Genomic DNA, 13,786 nt, shown 5'->3' on the forward strand with positions numbered 1-13,786 from the left:
TCAAGGAGTCAGAAAAGTATTATCATATGGTTTATAAGGAAGTTTTGACTATAAAAATGGAATAAAAAAATTTTAATTCCGTCATTGTCACCTCTAGTAAATATATATATATATAGGAAAGAAAGTTGGATAATGTGCTGGCTTTCACAACAGTAACATAGCTCTATACCTAACTTTCAATTATACGCATGCTTAAAATTGGTTATTCATTGAAGTGCTTTTGGTTGTCTTTATATTACTGTAACTGTCCGTCAACTATATATATATATATATATATTTAGTTAGAGGTTGATAGCAATAGCCTTTAGAACTCCATTGATTCATCTTTGTTTCTATTGGATTTGCCACGCCATTGCATGCAACTATGGCAGCTGAAAGAGCAAAGCATATGAGTCTTATTTATTTGCAATTATTTCTTGGATTGGTTTTCTTCTCTTGCATTGCTTTCTCTAAGACTGTGGTGACTACTCTTCCTGGTTTTGATGGGGATCTTCCCTTTCATCTTGAAACTGGGTTAGTTGCTAATTTCCTTCTCCTTTATTTATTTATTATTTTTTTTTATATTTTTAGTATTTTTTCTTTTTTTGGTAAGATTAGGTTATTTCTTTTTTTAAATAAAATTTTCTTCTAAGATTATTTTATTCTTTATCTAGTTGTTTAAGAAAAGGCAAGCAAAAGAACCAATAAACTTTTAGCTTGGGAGTATTGAAGCAGTCTCACGAAATCTCGAGTTCAAATCTCAATGAAAAAAAGTTAAAAAAAGAAAAGCGGGGCTCACATTAGATTGTCAATTTAATTATAAAGACTTTTTTTTTTGTGAAGTATTTATTTTTATTCCTGAAAATTGTAATAACAAAAAATAAATTTATAAAATTGTATACAGTTACATTGGCGTCGGAGAATCCAATGAGTCGCAGCTATTCTACTATTTTGTAGAGTCTCAAAGAAGCCCAGCGCTTGACCCTCTAATGCTTTGGCTCACTGGAGGGCCTGGTTGCTCTGTTCTCTCTGCCTTCTTCTACGAAAGTGGTAATCCTGTTATTCATCCATTGCATCATTTCAGGCCTTCTATTTATTTTTAATAATTTTTTAGAAAGTTTCATATTCATCTTGTTCACAACTAATAATCTCATCTATCTGTTTACATTTTTTTACCAATAATTTCTAATGGTATTAGAATTGTGTTCAGGATCCTAAAATCTCGAGTTATGAGTCATAATCGGAGTTAATTATACCAAAAAATAATCTCATCCGCTTTCTCTGTCCTTTTTGCAGGTCCTGTAGCATTTGATTATTCTAATTACAATGGAAGCTTACCATCCCTGCATTTGAATCCTTTTGCATGGACACAGGTGCATACAGCCTTCTGTTCATTATATATATAAGTATGTAATCTTCTTTTCTACTTGCAATCTTATACTAAAGGAGGTCATCAATTTTCCAGGGCATCAATATAATATATGTCGATGCACCAATTGGAACTGGATTCTCCTACTCTACAACCCAAGAAAATTACTATGTTGATGACATCAAGTCTGCTGCACAGACCTATGAGTTTTTAAAAAAGGTATGAGCTAAACATTCCAGCAATTTTTTTTTTAAAAGAAGAGAAATTATCAATAATTGAACCGTTAGTTGTGCAGGTTGTGAATTTTTAAATAGGATGCTAAGCTTACCTAAGGATTTATTGTTATGCAGTGGTTACTTGACCATCCTCAGTATCTTACAAATCAACTATTCATTGGTGGTGATTCCTATTCAGGCATTCCCCTTCCAATTGTAGTACAAAATATACTTGATGGTAACTAGATTTCTTCTTTTTGATCAATGTACTTAAATCCCAAATCATAGTTCATTATTAATTTTTCATTTCCTTGCAGGTAATGAAGCTGGAGTTCCACCCACTATGAATCTGAAAGTAATGTATCTTATCTTATCAAAGAGCTTGAACAATACTTGATTATTTTATGAGCTTGTATATACAAGATGACTGGAACAAGCATTGTTTTTTCTGTGTTGTTAACAGGGATATATACTTGGGAACCCTAAGACAGATGACTTCATTGATGAGAACTCGGTAGTTCCATTTGTTCACAGATTGACACTCATATCAAATGAACTCTACAAGGTCTCTTCTACTATATATTTTTATTAAAGAACGTCCATAGGATAACTGCAATGAATATGTGCTGATATTACTTGAAAACTTTGGAATGTTGTGGAAATTTTCCAGTCCACCAAAGAAGATTGTGGTGGAGATTATGTGAACATAAATGCAAGCAACACAGACTGTGTTTCAGATATCAATACCATTGATGAGGTTAGAGCTACAGCCCATACATCCAACTTGATTATAAATAATAGTCTGCTATTTTTCAAAATAATTGAGTGTGGAAAATAATTGAGTGTGGGTTACATAGTTGCTCTGCTTGTGACCTGGAGGTCATGGATTCGAGTCATAGATAAGGCTGCACACATCAACCCTCCCTTTGTGCACTAGTTCACCGCTTTATTCTTGAAAATATTAATATTCAGAGATCCTGCTCCATGTTTCAGTTGATTCTTCAAATAAACCTGATGCAAGTTCTGGAGCCTATTTGCCAAACTGCAAAACCAAGAGCAAGAGGACTCAGAAGAATCGGAGGAAGAAGATCTCTCAATGAAGAGGACCTTGAAAGTATTTCCATTTCCAAGCTTAATAGTGCATATTGGTGTCGGGTAATCATAGTTCTTTATCGTTCATCTCAAGAATTTTCTTTTCTTTCTGCTTGAAGAGGTAGGCTCTGTGATCAGGGCCTTGTGTAAATGAGTGATGACTGGGTTTTCTTCCTTCCAGGAATATAACTATGTGCTCTCTGGTGTTTGGGCTAATGACAAAAGTGTTAGGGATGCTCTTCGAGTTCGGGAGGTAATTTTATGCCTCTTCTGCTGATAATAATAATAGAATTAGTTTGCAAGTGAATTTTTAATACTCGGCATCTTGAATTTAATTACATAAAATTTTAATACAATGATAAGCAGAACACAACTGGAGTTTGGAAGAGGTGCAATGCTTCCTTAGCCTATACAAAGGATGTCTCAAGCACAGTTGATTACCATAGAAATCTCAGCAAGCAAAGCCTTCGAGCTCTTATATACAGGTGATTATATGCCAATTAACTTTGTTGTGATTTTCTTCTACTTAATATTCTACTATTTATCAATAATAATAATGATAATAATCTTAATTTTGATTTCTGCAGTGGTGATCATGACTTGTCTGTACCTCACATAGGCACAGAAAACTGGATTCATTCACTTGATTTGACCACCAACGAATACTGGAGGCCATGGTTTGTAGATGGTCAAGTCGCTGGGTAGGCCCAATCTCTTGCAACCTAAAATTTTTCCAATATTCTTTCATTTCTTGCGAGACTATATTCATAAAACTCTATCTGTCTCATGCAGTTACACAGAGAAGTACATGAATGGTGACTTCACTCTCATATATGCTACTGTGAAGGTATGGAAAAAAAAACCCTTAAAGCTACTAAGGGTTTGTTGACAGAAATTCATACAATTTTTATTGTGTTTTTCTTTTTTTTTTTCGTAGGGGGCGGGTCATGTTGCTCCAGAGTACAAACCAAAGGAATGTTATTCCATGATTGATCGCTTCTTTGCTTATTTCCCTCTCTAATGGAAAAAGAGATATATGAGTTTTCCAAGCATAATTTTGATGTATTAATCCACAACTTAAGATTTCAAGGATCCATTTTTATGCTCTTAGCAGGCTAGGCGTTGTATTTCTTTATTGCAACATACAGAGTATGCTGAGACCAAAGTTAATGGGCAAGAAAATGAGAAAAGATATAAATAAATAAAAGACATTTTTTAACTAAGTTCTTTCTAACATTGAAGTTCTCATTTATCGGAGGCTTCAAGTGTTCAACGCTTAACTGAAGAAGCATCTTGTATTGGGAGTTGTAATTTTTCAGTCTCATGAATAAGAAAATTGTTGATTTTGTTGAAACTAAAGAGGAAGAGAACTGCAATACTGTGTGGGGTATAAAAGTTCCTCTAATGGAAGCTAATGAATCTGAACGTCTAATGCATTGATTTGAAAACATGTTACATAGGCTTATATAGTCGGTATAAGATATAAATGATTTGTTTGGTTTAGCTAACCGTTACAAACATAATCTTTATCTACAAACTTGTTACAATAGATGAACCTTATCACACTCCCTCAATCCGAAATAAGGACTGGTCGGATTGTAGTAGTTGATGGAAATGAGGGTGTCACATTCGAGAGACTACTTTGTTAAGTAAATCCACAATTTGATCCTTGGATGAGATGAAACGAATTTGGAGCTGCTTATTAGCTGGTATATCATGGAAAAATGAAAGTTCACCTCAATATGCTTAGTTCGAGAGTGTAACACTGGATTTGTTGTGGACAGATAGGAAAAACTTATGTCTCTTAATGAGGATTGAAGTCAAATAACTTTCGTTGTTGCTACACCCACAACTTTATACTCGACCTTAGTTGAGGACTTCACACCATTGGTTGTTTCTCGGTGAACCATGAGATTAGATTGAATACCATATAGCCAGTGATTCCCATCATTGACTTGCGGTTAACGGGTCCGCATTTGCACATGCATGAATATCATTATGAGAAGATTTTGGTAGCGAAACACTATATGCTGGGTGCTCTTAAGGGAGCGTAGAATATGCTTAGCTGTTGTCCAATGGTTCTCGATGGGTGAATGAAGGCACTACGATACATGGTGAATTGCACAAGCCACATTAGGTCTTGTAAGAAATCAAAAAGCACAGAGTATCAAATTTTGTTCTCAAAATGTCAAAGTTTAAAGTACTTGAAATTCTCTCAAATTCTTGCAAAAATGTCAATAAATCAACAGTGCCCAAGTAAGACCTGATATCTATTTAACCAAGAAACGGCTATTAGAACTACTAAGTGGTTAAAGAAACATAAAATCAAAGAAGAATTGAGTTGAAAACTGTCGTGAATGGCTTTGAATGGCCAAAGAAATGCGCAAATCACAAGGTATATGCCTTCAGGTTTTCAGACCAATGGCAAGGCTAGTCGACAGCGAGGCTAGAATGCTGGCGTTGGGCCACGAACGATGAGGCAGTAGTGTGACGCCAGAGAAAGAGAGAAGGAAGAGAAAAATGATTGTGGGTTTTATGATTTTGATGATTTGAGGAAGAGATATGGTGATGGCTTTAGTTTTGGTTACGGTGGTTTGAGAGAAAGTTGTAGGAATAAGAAGATGAATATCATGATGGAGTAAAATGAGTTGGTGAAGATTAAAGTTGAAGATAAAAAGAAGGCTACTTGACTTGATTAAAATACTGGATCACATTTTTATAGGTATGTTTTATTTAAAATTTATAGTTGGTGAAGATTAATTGTTCACCTTAGAATAGCCTAAACTTATCAATCAATCAATGTGTCGGGGATAATTGTTTGCTAAGCTGGGAGAGCAAGGCTGGCATTTTCTCACTGACCTATAATCTCTTCTAAGGTATTGAAGGTTTAAACTCAAGCTTCGTTTGGAAGAGTATATTACATTCTTAGACTATATTGAAGCGGGGGTATAGGTGGAGGGTTGGCAATGAAATGAAAATTCGAGTTTGGAAGGATCCATGGTTGAATGATGGTGATAGTTTTTAGATCGAATCTTTTCCACTAGAAGGGTTAGAGGATTTGTATTTTAGGGACTCAATGGATGAGGAGGGTAGGCATTGGAATGATGATTTAATTCAGGGCCTCTTTCAGATGAGGGATGTAGAAGCTATTCATCGGATTCCTATTAGTTGCACTGTTCTTGAGGATGCTTGAATTTGGCATTTGGCAAAAGGGGCAAGTACACCGTTAAGTTTGCTCATTACAATAGCAGGGAATTAATTAGAACTCCTGTTGTTAAAAATGCTCATGTGACTTTTGATGAAGCTTTGGAAGCTCAAGATTCCCAAAAAATTAAGAATTTTTTAGGGCAAGCATGTTGGGATTTGTTGCCTTTTAAGTGTTGCCTTTTAAGTGCAGGTTGGGTCAACGTGGAATGCAGCTTGAATCGTGCTCTACAGATTAGTGCAGTTGGTTAGAGTGCAAGGGGTAGCCGCAACCAATTCCATTGGAACCATCGCCAATTTGATCTCTACCATCCTGTTAAGAATTAGGACATAGATAGAGATCAATTTTTAAATAAAAAAGAAAAGAAAGATAGGAAAGAAAGTTGGGTGATGAATATGCTTATATAACAATAACATATCTCTATACCGAACTTTCAATTATATATATATATATATATATATCATTGATATTAATTTTTATTTTTATCATTAGAAAGTGTGTCCTAACTGTTAACCAATCAGATTAATTACTTCTGAGCCCCATAATTAAAAATCATAAGAGTTAGATAACGAACTATAAAATTTCGAATCAAATGATACACTTATAACTCTCAGGCTCGAATATAAGATCTCTCCTAAGCCCCCTTATAATTAACCACTAAACTAATAAGTTGTTGATGTTTACTATTGATATTATCCATTGAAAAACTTTTCGTGTTTTTTATATTACTGTGACTGCCTTGAACTTAATAATAATAATAATAATAATAATAGTCTATATTAATTCTTTTACACTTTTATTTAAAAGTTAAAAAAAAAACAAGCAGAAGAAAAATAAAGAAAAATAATGAAAGGATAATAAGATGTGAGGTCCACGTTAAACAAATTGAAATTTCATAGTTTTAAAAAAAAAATTAATATTAAAACTCTGATAAGTCCAAAATTTTATCACAAAATTTGTAGTCCAATTGCAAATTTTAATATACTCTACAATAATAAAAGTAAAACAGTAACTTTAGCCAAATAAATTAATAACGAAAAATAAATTAATAAAATTGTACGGCAGCTATCTACTATTTTGTGGGGTCTCAAAGGAGCCCAGCACTTGATCCTCTAACGCTTTGGCTCACTGGAGGCCCTGGTTGCTCTGTTCTCTCTGCCTTCTTCTATGAAAGTGGCAATCTTATTATTCATCTATTTATTTCATTTTAGGCTGATCGGATTTTTTTTTGTCTGAATTTAATTTTATTATGAACTCAAAATATATAAAATATAAAATATATAATAAAATTCATTTCAAATATTTATATTTTAATTCATAATTAATTAAATTTAAATAAAAATTTATATCTTCTGTTCGATTATTCTAATTATAATGAAAACTTACCATCCATGTTAATCCTTTTGCATAGACACAGATGCTTACAGTATTTTGTTTATAGTATTGCTTAGACTCGCCCTATTTTGGACTCAAAATAGAACAAACTCACATGTAAAATAGATAGATTCACATATTTATGCACTAAATTTAGATAAGTTATTCAATATATAATCTTCTTGTCTACTTGCAATCTTGTACTAAAGGAGGTAATCATTTTTGCAGGGCATCAACATAATATATGTAGATGCGCCAGTTGGAAATGGACTCTCCTGCTCTACAACCCAAGAAAATTACTATATATGTTGATGACATCAAATCTGCTGCCCGGACGTATGAGTTTTTATAAAAGGTATGAGCAAACCATTCCAACAATATCAATATTTCAACCATTAAGTGTGGATATTGGTGGTGAATTTTGAAATAGGATGCTAAGCTAACCTAAGGATTTATTGCTATGCAGTGGTTACTTGACCACCCTTAGTTTCTTGCAATAACTATTCATTGGCGGTGATTCTTATTTAGGCTTCATCCTTCCAATTCATTGGATAAGTTATTCCAAGATTGAATCTTTAGTTAGCTAAGATTAGGATCTTCTTTCGTAAATAATGCATTTATTGGTGATTATTTAAAATATAATACATTAATATCAAATAGTTTTGCTTTTCTCTCCTATCCTTAAATACAAAAAAAAAAATCTCATTTTTTTTAAATGAAAATAGTCCTATCCCATATATTAGGCTTCTGATCCTCAAATTATTATTTAGTCTTAATAAATGTTAAGGCTAAATACATATTTCCTGCATTTTACATTTATTAAATATATAAAGTATTTTTTTTAATTGATTAAACACTTAAATCCGTTAAATTTATCACAATTAAACATAAATGTGTAATTAATTAATAATAATAATAAGGACACTTTCTATTTATTGAATTTAGAGAAAAAGAAAGGATCATAATAATTCAGTTTCCTTTCTTGTGGTTGTGGGCCCTACCATAGACTGTAAACAGTGTTAGCTAATTTCCAGTAGAGTCACTTTTTCTGTATGGAGTGTTAAGAATTTAATTTGACATTAAAATTAAATAAAGACAAAATAAATTGAAATCAAAGTTGTTTCAAAAAAAAATAGAGATCTTTTCTGCCTTACAGGTAATCCTTCATATATATATATATATATATATATATATATATATATATATATATATTTTTTTTTTTTTTTTTTTTCTGATAAGCAAATAATTTATTAACAGAGAGAGGCATGAAGCCAAATGGAGCAAAACAGGAACAGGACTGCAATAGAGCAAAACAGGGAACTAAAGACACGGACAGGGGAAGTAAGCCGAGAAACAAGCTAAGAAAAACACAAAATTTGCACAAACAGAACAATTAATGAACCACTAAACAGACTGTAGACTGTCAAGATTGGCCAAATAGAGAAACCAACGCTATTAATCCAATATTACTTTTGTTTAATTACAGGCTCTTTTCTTCCACTTCTAAAAGCTTCACTGTTTTCTAATTACTGGCTCTTTATTTCATCATAACGTAGCAGAGAGTACAACGTAATAACTAAAAGGATAAGCTATTAGCTTTAACGTACCCCCTTTTTTTGCTTTTTGAAAACACCTTTAACATCTAGATGCCCCAGATATGCAAGACAGCTATCTCCGATTTTCAACCCATGCTTGATTATAGTCTCTTATAAATCACACCGCACAAGTTGTGAATAGCAATGAAGACAACGAGAAGGAAAAATACATATTCTGCAAATTGAGTCTGAACTAGTGAGTTAAGAAAAAAATCCAGAGAATTTGTGTGTGTGTGGTGAAAAGAAAATTTTATTTGTGAAGTTGTAAAACAAAAGCTTGAGCTGTCCTGCTTGCACATTTTTAGCAGAAGGGGAAGCACGAAGCCTGTTCTCAGTTCTCACAATATATACCTGCGAAGTCTTTTCGGCCAAGATTACAGGTTATATTTTTTGTTCCCTTATATACAAATATTAGATATTTTGGTTTGTGCATCTGTTTGAAAAGAAATTCACTTTTATTCTTTCTAATATTTCAACTTCCCAATATATTTGTCGAGTTTATGGATAGGATTTGTTCAATTTTATGGAACTAATGCCGCTAGAAATGCAGATTTAGTAGAATGGATTTAATTCTTTTTTTCTTTTTGATATAAGCATCTGATTTGGAGGAATTTTCGACTCTATTTTAGGTACTATTTATATCTCATTATTAATTGTCATATCTAATCATGAGCAGATGAACAGCAAAGATAAACTTGATGTTAAAGACATAGCAAAGTCTTTAAACGATGATTTGGCAATCTTGCAACCTTTATCTGATGAGTGTTGTATCTATCGAGCTCCAGAGAGAGTACGGAAATTATATGAGGAGTCGTATACACCTCAATTAGTATCTATAGGCCCTCTTCATCATGGCAAGGAAAAGCTGAAAGCAATGGAGGAGCATAAAAGGAGGTATCTGCTTGATTTTCTTCAATGGAGCGATTCAAGCTTGGTGAATCTTATTACATATATAAAGCAAAATGAAAGAAGACTGCGTAATTGCTATGCAGAAACCATTGAATACGGGAGTGAGAAATTTGTGAAAATGATGTCGCTAGATGCCACATTCATCATCATGCTCTTATTGAAAAACCATTGCCCACAATTGCGAAGCAACAATATTGATCGTATATTTTACAAACCCAAAATGATTTCTTATCTATGGTATGACATAATTTTGCTTGAAAATCAGGTTCCATTCTTCATTCTTGAGGAATTGTTTAAGTTCTCTAATAAAGCTGAACTTGTTGAGGGGCTCTCCATGATTAAGCTCACACGTAGTTTCTTTGAAGGTTGTATGGGTTACTGGGTGACAAATGACGAGGAAAAAGATTTCTCTCAAGTAAAACACTTTATTGACTTTCTTAGAATTTGTCAGCTTCCACAAAAGAAGAAGCAGGAAGGGAGTATAAATAAATTAGTGATGCCAACAGCGACAGAACTTCACCACGCTGGGGTCAAGTTTGAGATGCATCCAAGTCGAAACAAACTGGACATAGAATTTGATAAAGGGATTCTGAAAATTCCACATATTACAATGAGTCATGAAGTAGAACTTTTGTTGAGAAATGTCCTGACCTTTGAGTGTTGCCATTTTGATAACCTGTATTTTAATGACTACATTCTCTTGGTTTCAAAGCTTTTGATATCTGGCAATGATGTGGAAATACTAGATCGAGGTGGGATTATAGACAATCGCCAGGAGAACAACGAAGCAGTGGCATCTTTTTTACGCAACACTATATGTTATGTCAACCCTAATATGTTCTACTTTTCTGATGTTGTTGAAGATCTCAATTCTTATGAGAAAAGCATATGGCACAGGTGGAACGCCAAATTGAGACAAAATTATTTCAACACTCCATGGACTGGAATTTCTGTTGTTGCAGCTGGTATTCTCCTCATACTCACAATAATACAAACAGCGTGTTCAATCCTTCAAATAATCTAGGCTTAAGGCTTTAATTAGCTATCATTTCAATTGCTCTGAGTGAATTTTTTGGTTTGCTGATTTTGTACGGTGTATATCAATGTTTGTTTATAATATCGTGGTGTCTTGTTCTTTCTAGATATGAATCATGTATCAATTACAATGGACCAAACTTTGTTCATGGATCAAGTCAATGAATTCTTTTTTTTTTTTGCAATGCACTGTTTATGATTTGTAACGAGTAAGAGCCTTACGCCTGGGCCTTAAAGTGGCTAGAGGCTCTCCAGTTATTTCTAATATTTTGTTTGTTGACGGTACGTTTCTCTTTGGTAAAGCTTTTGTGGAAGAAGCTGCGGTTATTCTCAAAATCATATCTCTTTATACAGAGCTTCAGGACAAAGGGAAAATTTTAACAAATCAAGCATTTTTCTCAACAATGAGGCTCCTCCACAGTTGAAGCATCACATTCTCAATATATTCCAAGATAGAGAGATGAATTTGAAGATAGATATTTGAGGCTGCCAACTTTATGGGGGAGATCAAAAACTCAAGTTTTGAGTTGGTCGAAGACACAGTCTTGGAAGCAAAAGTCTTTCCCAAGCAAGCCGTGAAGCCCTTAAGTATGTGTTGTGTGCTATTCCACCGTACTCCATGTCCATCCTTAAATACCCAAAGGATTTTTGCAATCAGGTAAATAGTGTAGTGTCTAATTTATGGTGGGGAAGAAAGGAGAGGGGGAGGAAATTGCATTGGGTCAGTTAGAGGAAAGCTTTTATTCCCAAGGGCAAGGAGGAATGGGTGTCCGGGATTTTGAACTCTTCAATTTAGCTTGTTTAGCTAAACAGTGTTGGGGATTGTTGAAGAATCCACAGAGTTTATAGGCTAAGATCTTAAAAAGCCTATACTTTCCAAACTCATCTTTGTGGCAGACATCAAATTTTCCTAGAAGTTCTTGGATTTGGTAGTTTGCTATTGGGAAGAAAGGTTCTTCAGATTCGACACAACATTAGAGATGGGTTCGATATTATGATCTGGACGGATCCTTGGATACCGAAGGTTAGGGGATTTAGAGTTACCAGACCACAGGCAATCCCTCCAAATATTCACTTAGTAGCAGATATGATTGATCAGGAGAATTTACAATGGAGAAGAGATTTGGTCAGTTCCCTCATTTCTGCAGAAGAAGCTAGGGCTATTCTTGCAATCCCTATTGCTCCTTTTAGGGCCAAAGATCAAATTGTGTGGACATGCATTTATTCTGTTCGGTCTGGTTATAAATTCCTTACTCAGAATCAGTGGAGTCAAAATAGTCGACCATCAAATTCTCACTCTATTCCTCAAGCTATTTGGAAGTTAACTCGGAACATTCCTGTGCAACAAAAGCTGAAAGCCTTCATTTGGTGAGCTATTTCAATGCTCTACTTGTTAGAGAGAATCTTGCCAAGGGAGGTCTGCAAGTTAATCTTATTTGCCCAATCTATCATGAGCACATAGAATCTGTAGAGCACATCCTCTTTTGGTGTAACTATGCAGTAGCAACCTAGTTTACTAGCATTTGTTTATATAAACCAAACCCTGTTGGGTTTACTTCTTTCTCCGAAGAATGGAGCAGGGTTGTTCAAGAAATTAGTTCTGATTTAAAGGCCCTTGGTCTTATAATTATAGTTCATTGGTCAATATGGAAAGAAAGAAATAAAGAAGTGTTTGACAGGCTATTCCTAATCCCATATCTGTAGCAGGTAAAATAGCTCTCATATATGCAGAATATGCCCAAGTTTCGATTAGAGAGGGAGTTCGTGCAGAATAGAAGCCTGGTTGCTAATATCCCATTAGTGTGGACTCTGCTAAATCATGGAGTTCTAAAATTTAATTGTGAGGCTTCATACAAGGAGCTTTCTCATTATGCTTTAATAGCGGTTGTAGTAAGGAATCCTTGCGCTCCCTCTCCTTTAGCAGCTAAAGCTGGAGCGGTGCAAGAAGCTATTAAATTAGCAAAAATGATGGGCGCTGATCGATTGGTGATTGAGATTGACTCAACCAGTGTGCTAGAGGCCATCACCAACAAGGAAAATATCTTTTTCATTTTAAAAAAAAAATATTTCCAATTAGTTTATACAATATATTTATTTTTAGTCCACACTCATACTAAATATATTTAATCAAAACTTTAAGATATACTATCTTCTACATGATATTTAAATCAATTTAAAATAATTAGATTAATTTTAATCTTTCAAGTATGTGTTAAACCAATTAATTAAGTGAATTACCATTATAAACCATCCAAATATAAGAAATTGAAAATCTAAATACAATTCTACAACCCCTTTATCGAAATTGCCCAAATATAATATAAATTAAAATTTTAAAATATGAAAATTTTATTAATTTATTTTTATAATTTTAAAATGTGAAAAAAAATACACCGAAATCATTTTAAATTTTTATAATTATATTTATTTTTAATATATTAATTTATTATTATTATGTTTTCATGTATATTGATAAAATTCTATTTAGTTAAGATATATTAAAAAATTATGAATGATAAAAAAATATATATCTCTCCAAAGAAGTCCATTTTTTAATTTGATGTGTTTACTAAAAAATCATATAATATTTTTTTTTCTTATACTAATAATTTTCTATTTTAAAATATATTTTTATTGTTTATTAAGTCAAGGTATGATTCTTTTACAAAATGATTTCTATTTAATTTATTTTTGTTTCTTATTCTTTTAATATTATTTTCTTAAATTTTTTAGAATATCCATATTTTTATAATATTATAAATAATTTAAAAAATAAATATATTAATAGAATTCTTTTAAAATATATTAAAAATTTATGAAAAATAAAAAAAAAATCTCTCTAATTTTTTTAATTTGATGTATTTATTAAAAAGTCACATAATATTTTTTTTTCTCTTGTTTCAAAATATATTAATATTATTGATTAACTTAAGGTGTAATTTAATTAGACAAGGATTGCTATTTCATTTGTTCTTGTTCTTATTTTTTAAACTTTTTCCTTAAATTTTTAGTT

General features: G+C 32.8%; 2 protein-coding genes across 2 annotated transcripts; both read left to right on the forward strand.

Annotated features, from left to right (window-relative positions):
• The first annotated feature begins 281 nt into the window (after window positions 1-281).
• On the forward strand, window positions 282-3,878 carry LOC131176441 (serine carboxypeptidase-like 18). Its single transcript, XM_058141497.1, has 14 exons — window positions 282-513; window positions 884-1,029; window positions 1,276-1,352; window positions 1,445-1,567; window positions 1,699-1,801; window positions 1,881-1,918; window positions 2,027-2,128; window positions 2,234-2,320; window positions 2,557-2,718; window positions 2,837-2,908; window positions 3,022-3,140; window positions 3,243-3,356; window positions 3,448-3,502; window positions 3,593-3,878. Exons 1-14 carry the CDS (start codon window positions 365-367, stop codon window positions 3,674-3,676), a joined length of 1,431 nt encoding a protein of 476 aa, XP_057997480.1. The 5' UTR covers window positions 282-364; the 3' UTR covers window positions 3,677-3,878.
• Window positions 3,879-9,002: 5,124 nt separating this feature from the next.
• LOC131176443 (UPF0481 protein At3g47200-like) lies at window positions 9,003-10,903 on the forward strand. The gene is made up of 2 exons (XM_058141502.1): window positions 9,003-9,209; window positions 9,506-10,903. Exon 2 carries the CDS (start codon window positions 9,506-9,508, stop codon window positions 10,760-10,762), a length of 1,257 nt encoding a protein of 418 aa, XP_057997485.1. The 5' UTR covers window positions 9,003-9,209; the 3' UTR covers window positions 10,763-10,903.
• The last annotated feature ends 2,883 nt before the right edge of the window (window positions 10,904-13,786 follow it).

The sequence above is a fragment of the Hevea brasiliensis genome, unplaced genomic scaffold (genome assembly GCF_030052815.1).
Source record: "Hevea brasiliensis isolate MT/VB/25A 57/8 unplaced genomic scaffold, ASM3005281v1 Scaf113, whole genome shotgun sequence".
NCBI lineage: Eukaryota > Viridiplantae > Streptophyta > Magnoliopsida > Malpighiales > Euphorbiaceae > Hevea > Hevea brasiliensis.

What these genes read in the sequence shown, in the direction of transcription:
- LOC131176443 (XM_058141502.1), top strand. Translation starts at nt 9,506, where the DNA reads ATGAACAGCAAAGATAAACTTGATGTTAAAGACATAGCAAAGTCTTTA.
- LOC131176441 (XM_058141497.1), top strand. Translation starts at nt 365, where the DNA reads ATGGCAGCTGAAAGAGCAAAGCATATGAGTCTTATTTATTTGCAATTA. An exon ending in CACCCACTATGAATCTGAAA is followed by an intron (nt 1,919 to 2,026) that starts GTAATGTATCTT and finishes TGTTGTTAACAG; the next exon opens with GGATATATACTTGGGAACCC. An exon ending in ATAGTGCATATTGGTGTCGG is followed by an intron (nt 2,719 to 2,836) that starts GTAATCATAGTT and finishes TCTTCCTTCCAG; the next exon opens with GAATATAACTATGTGCTCTC.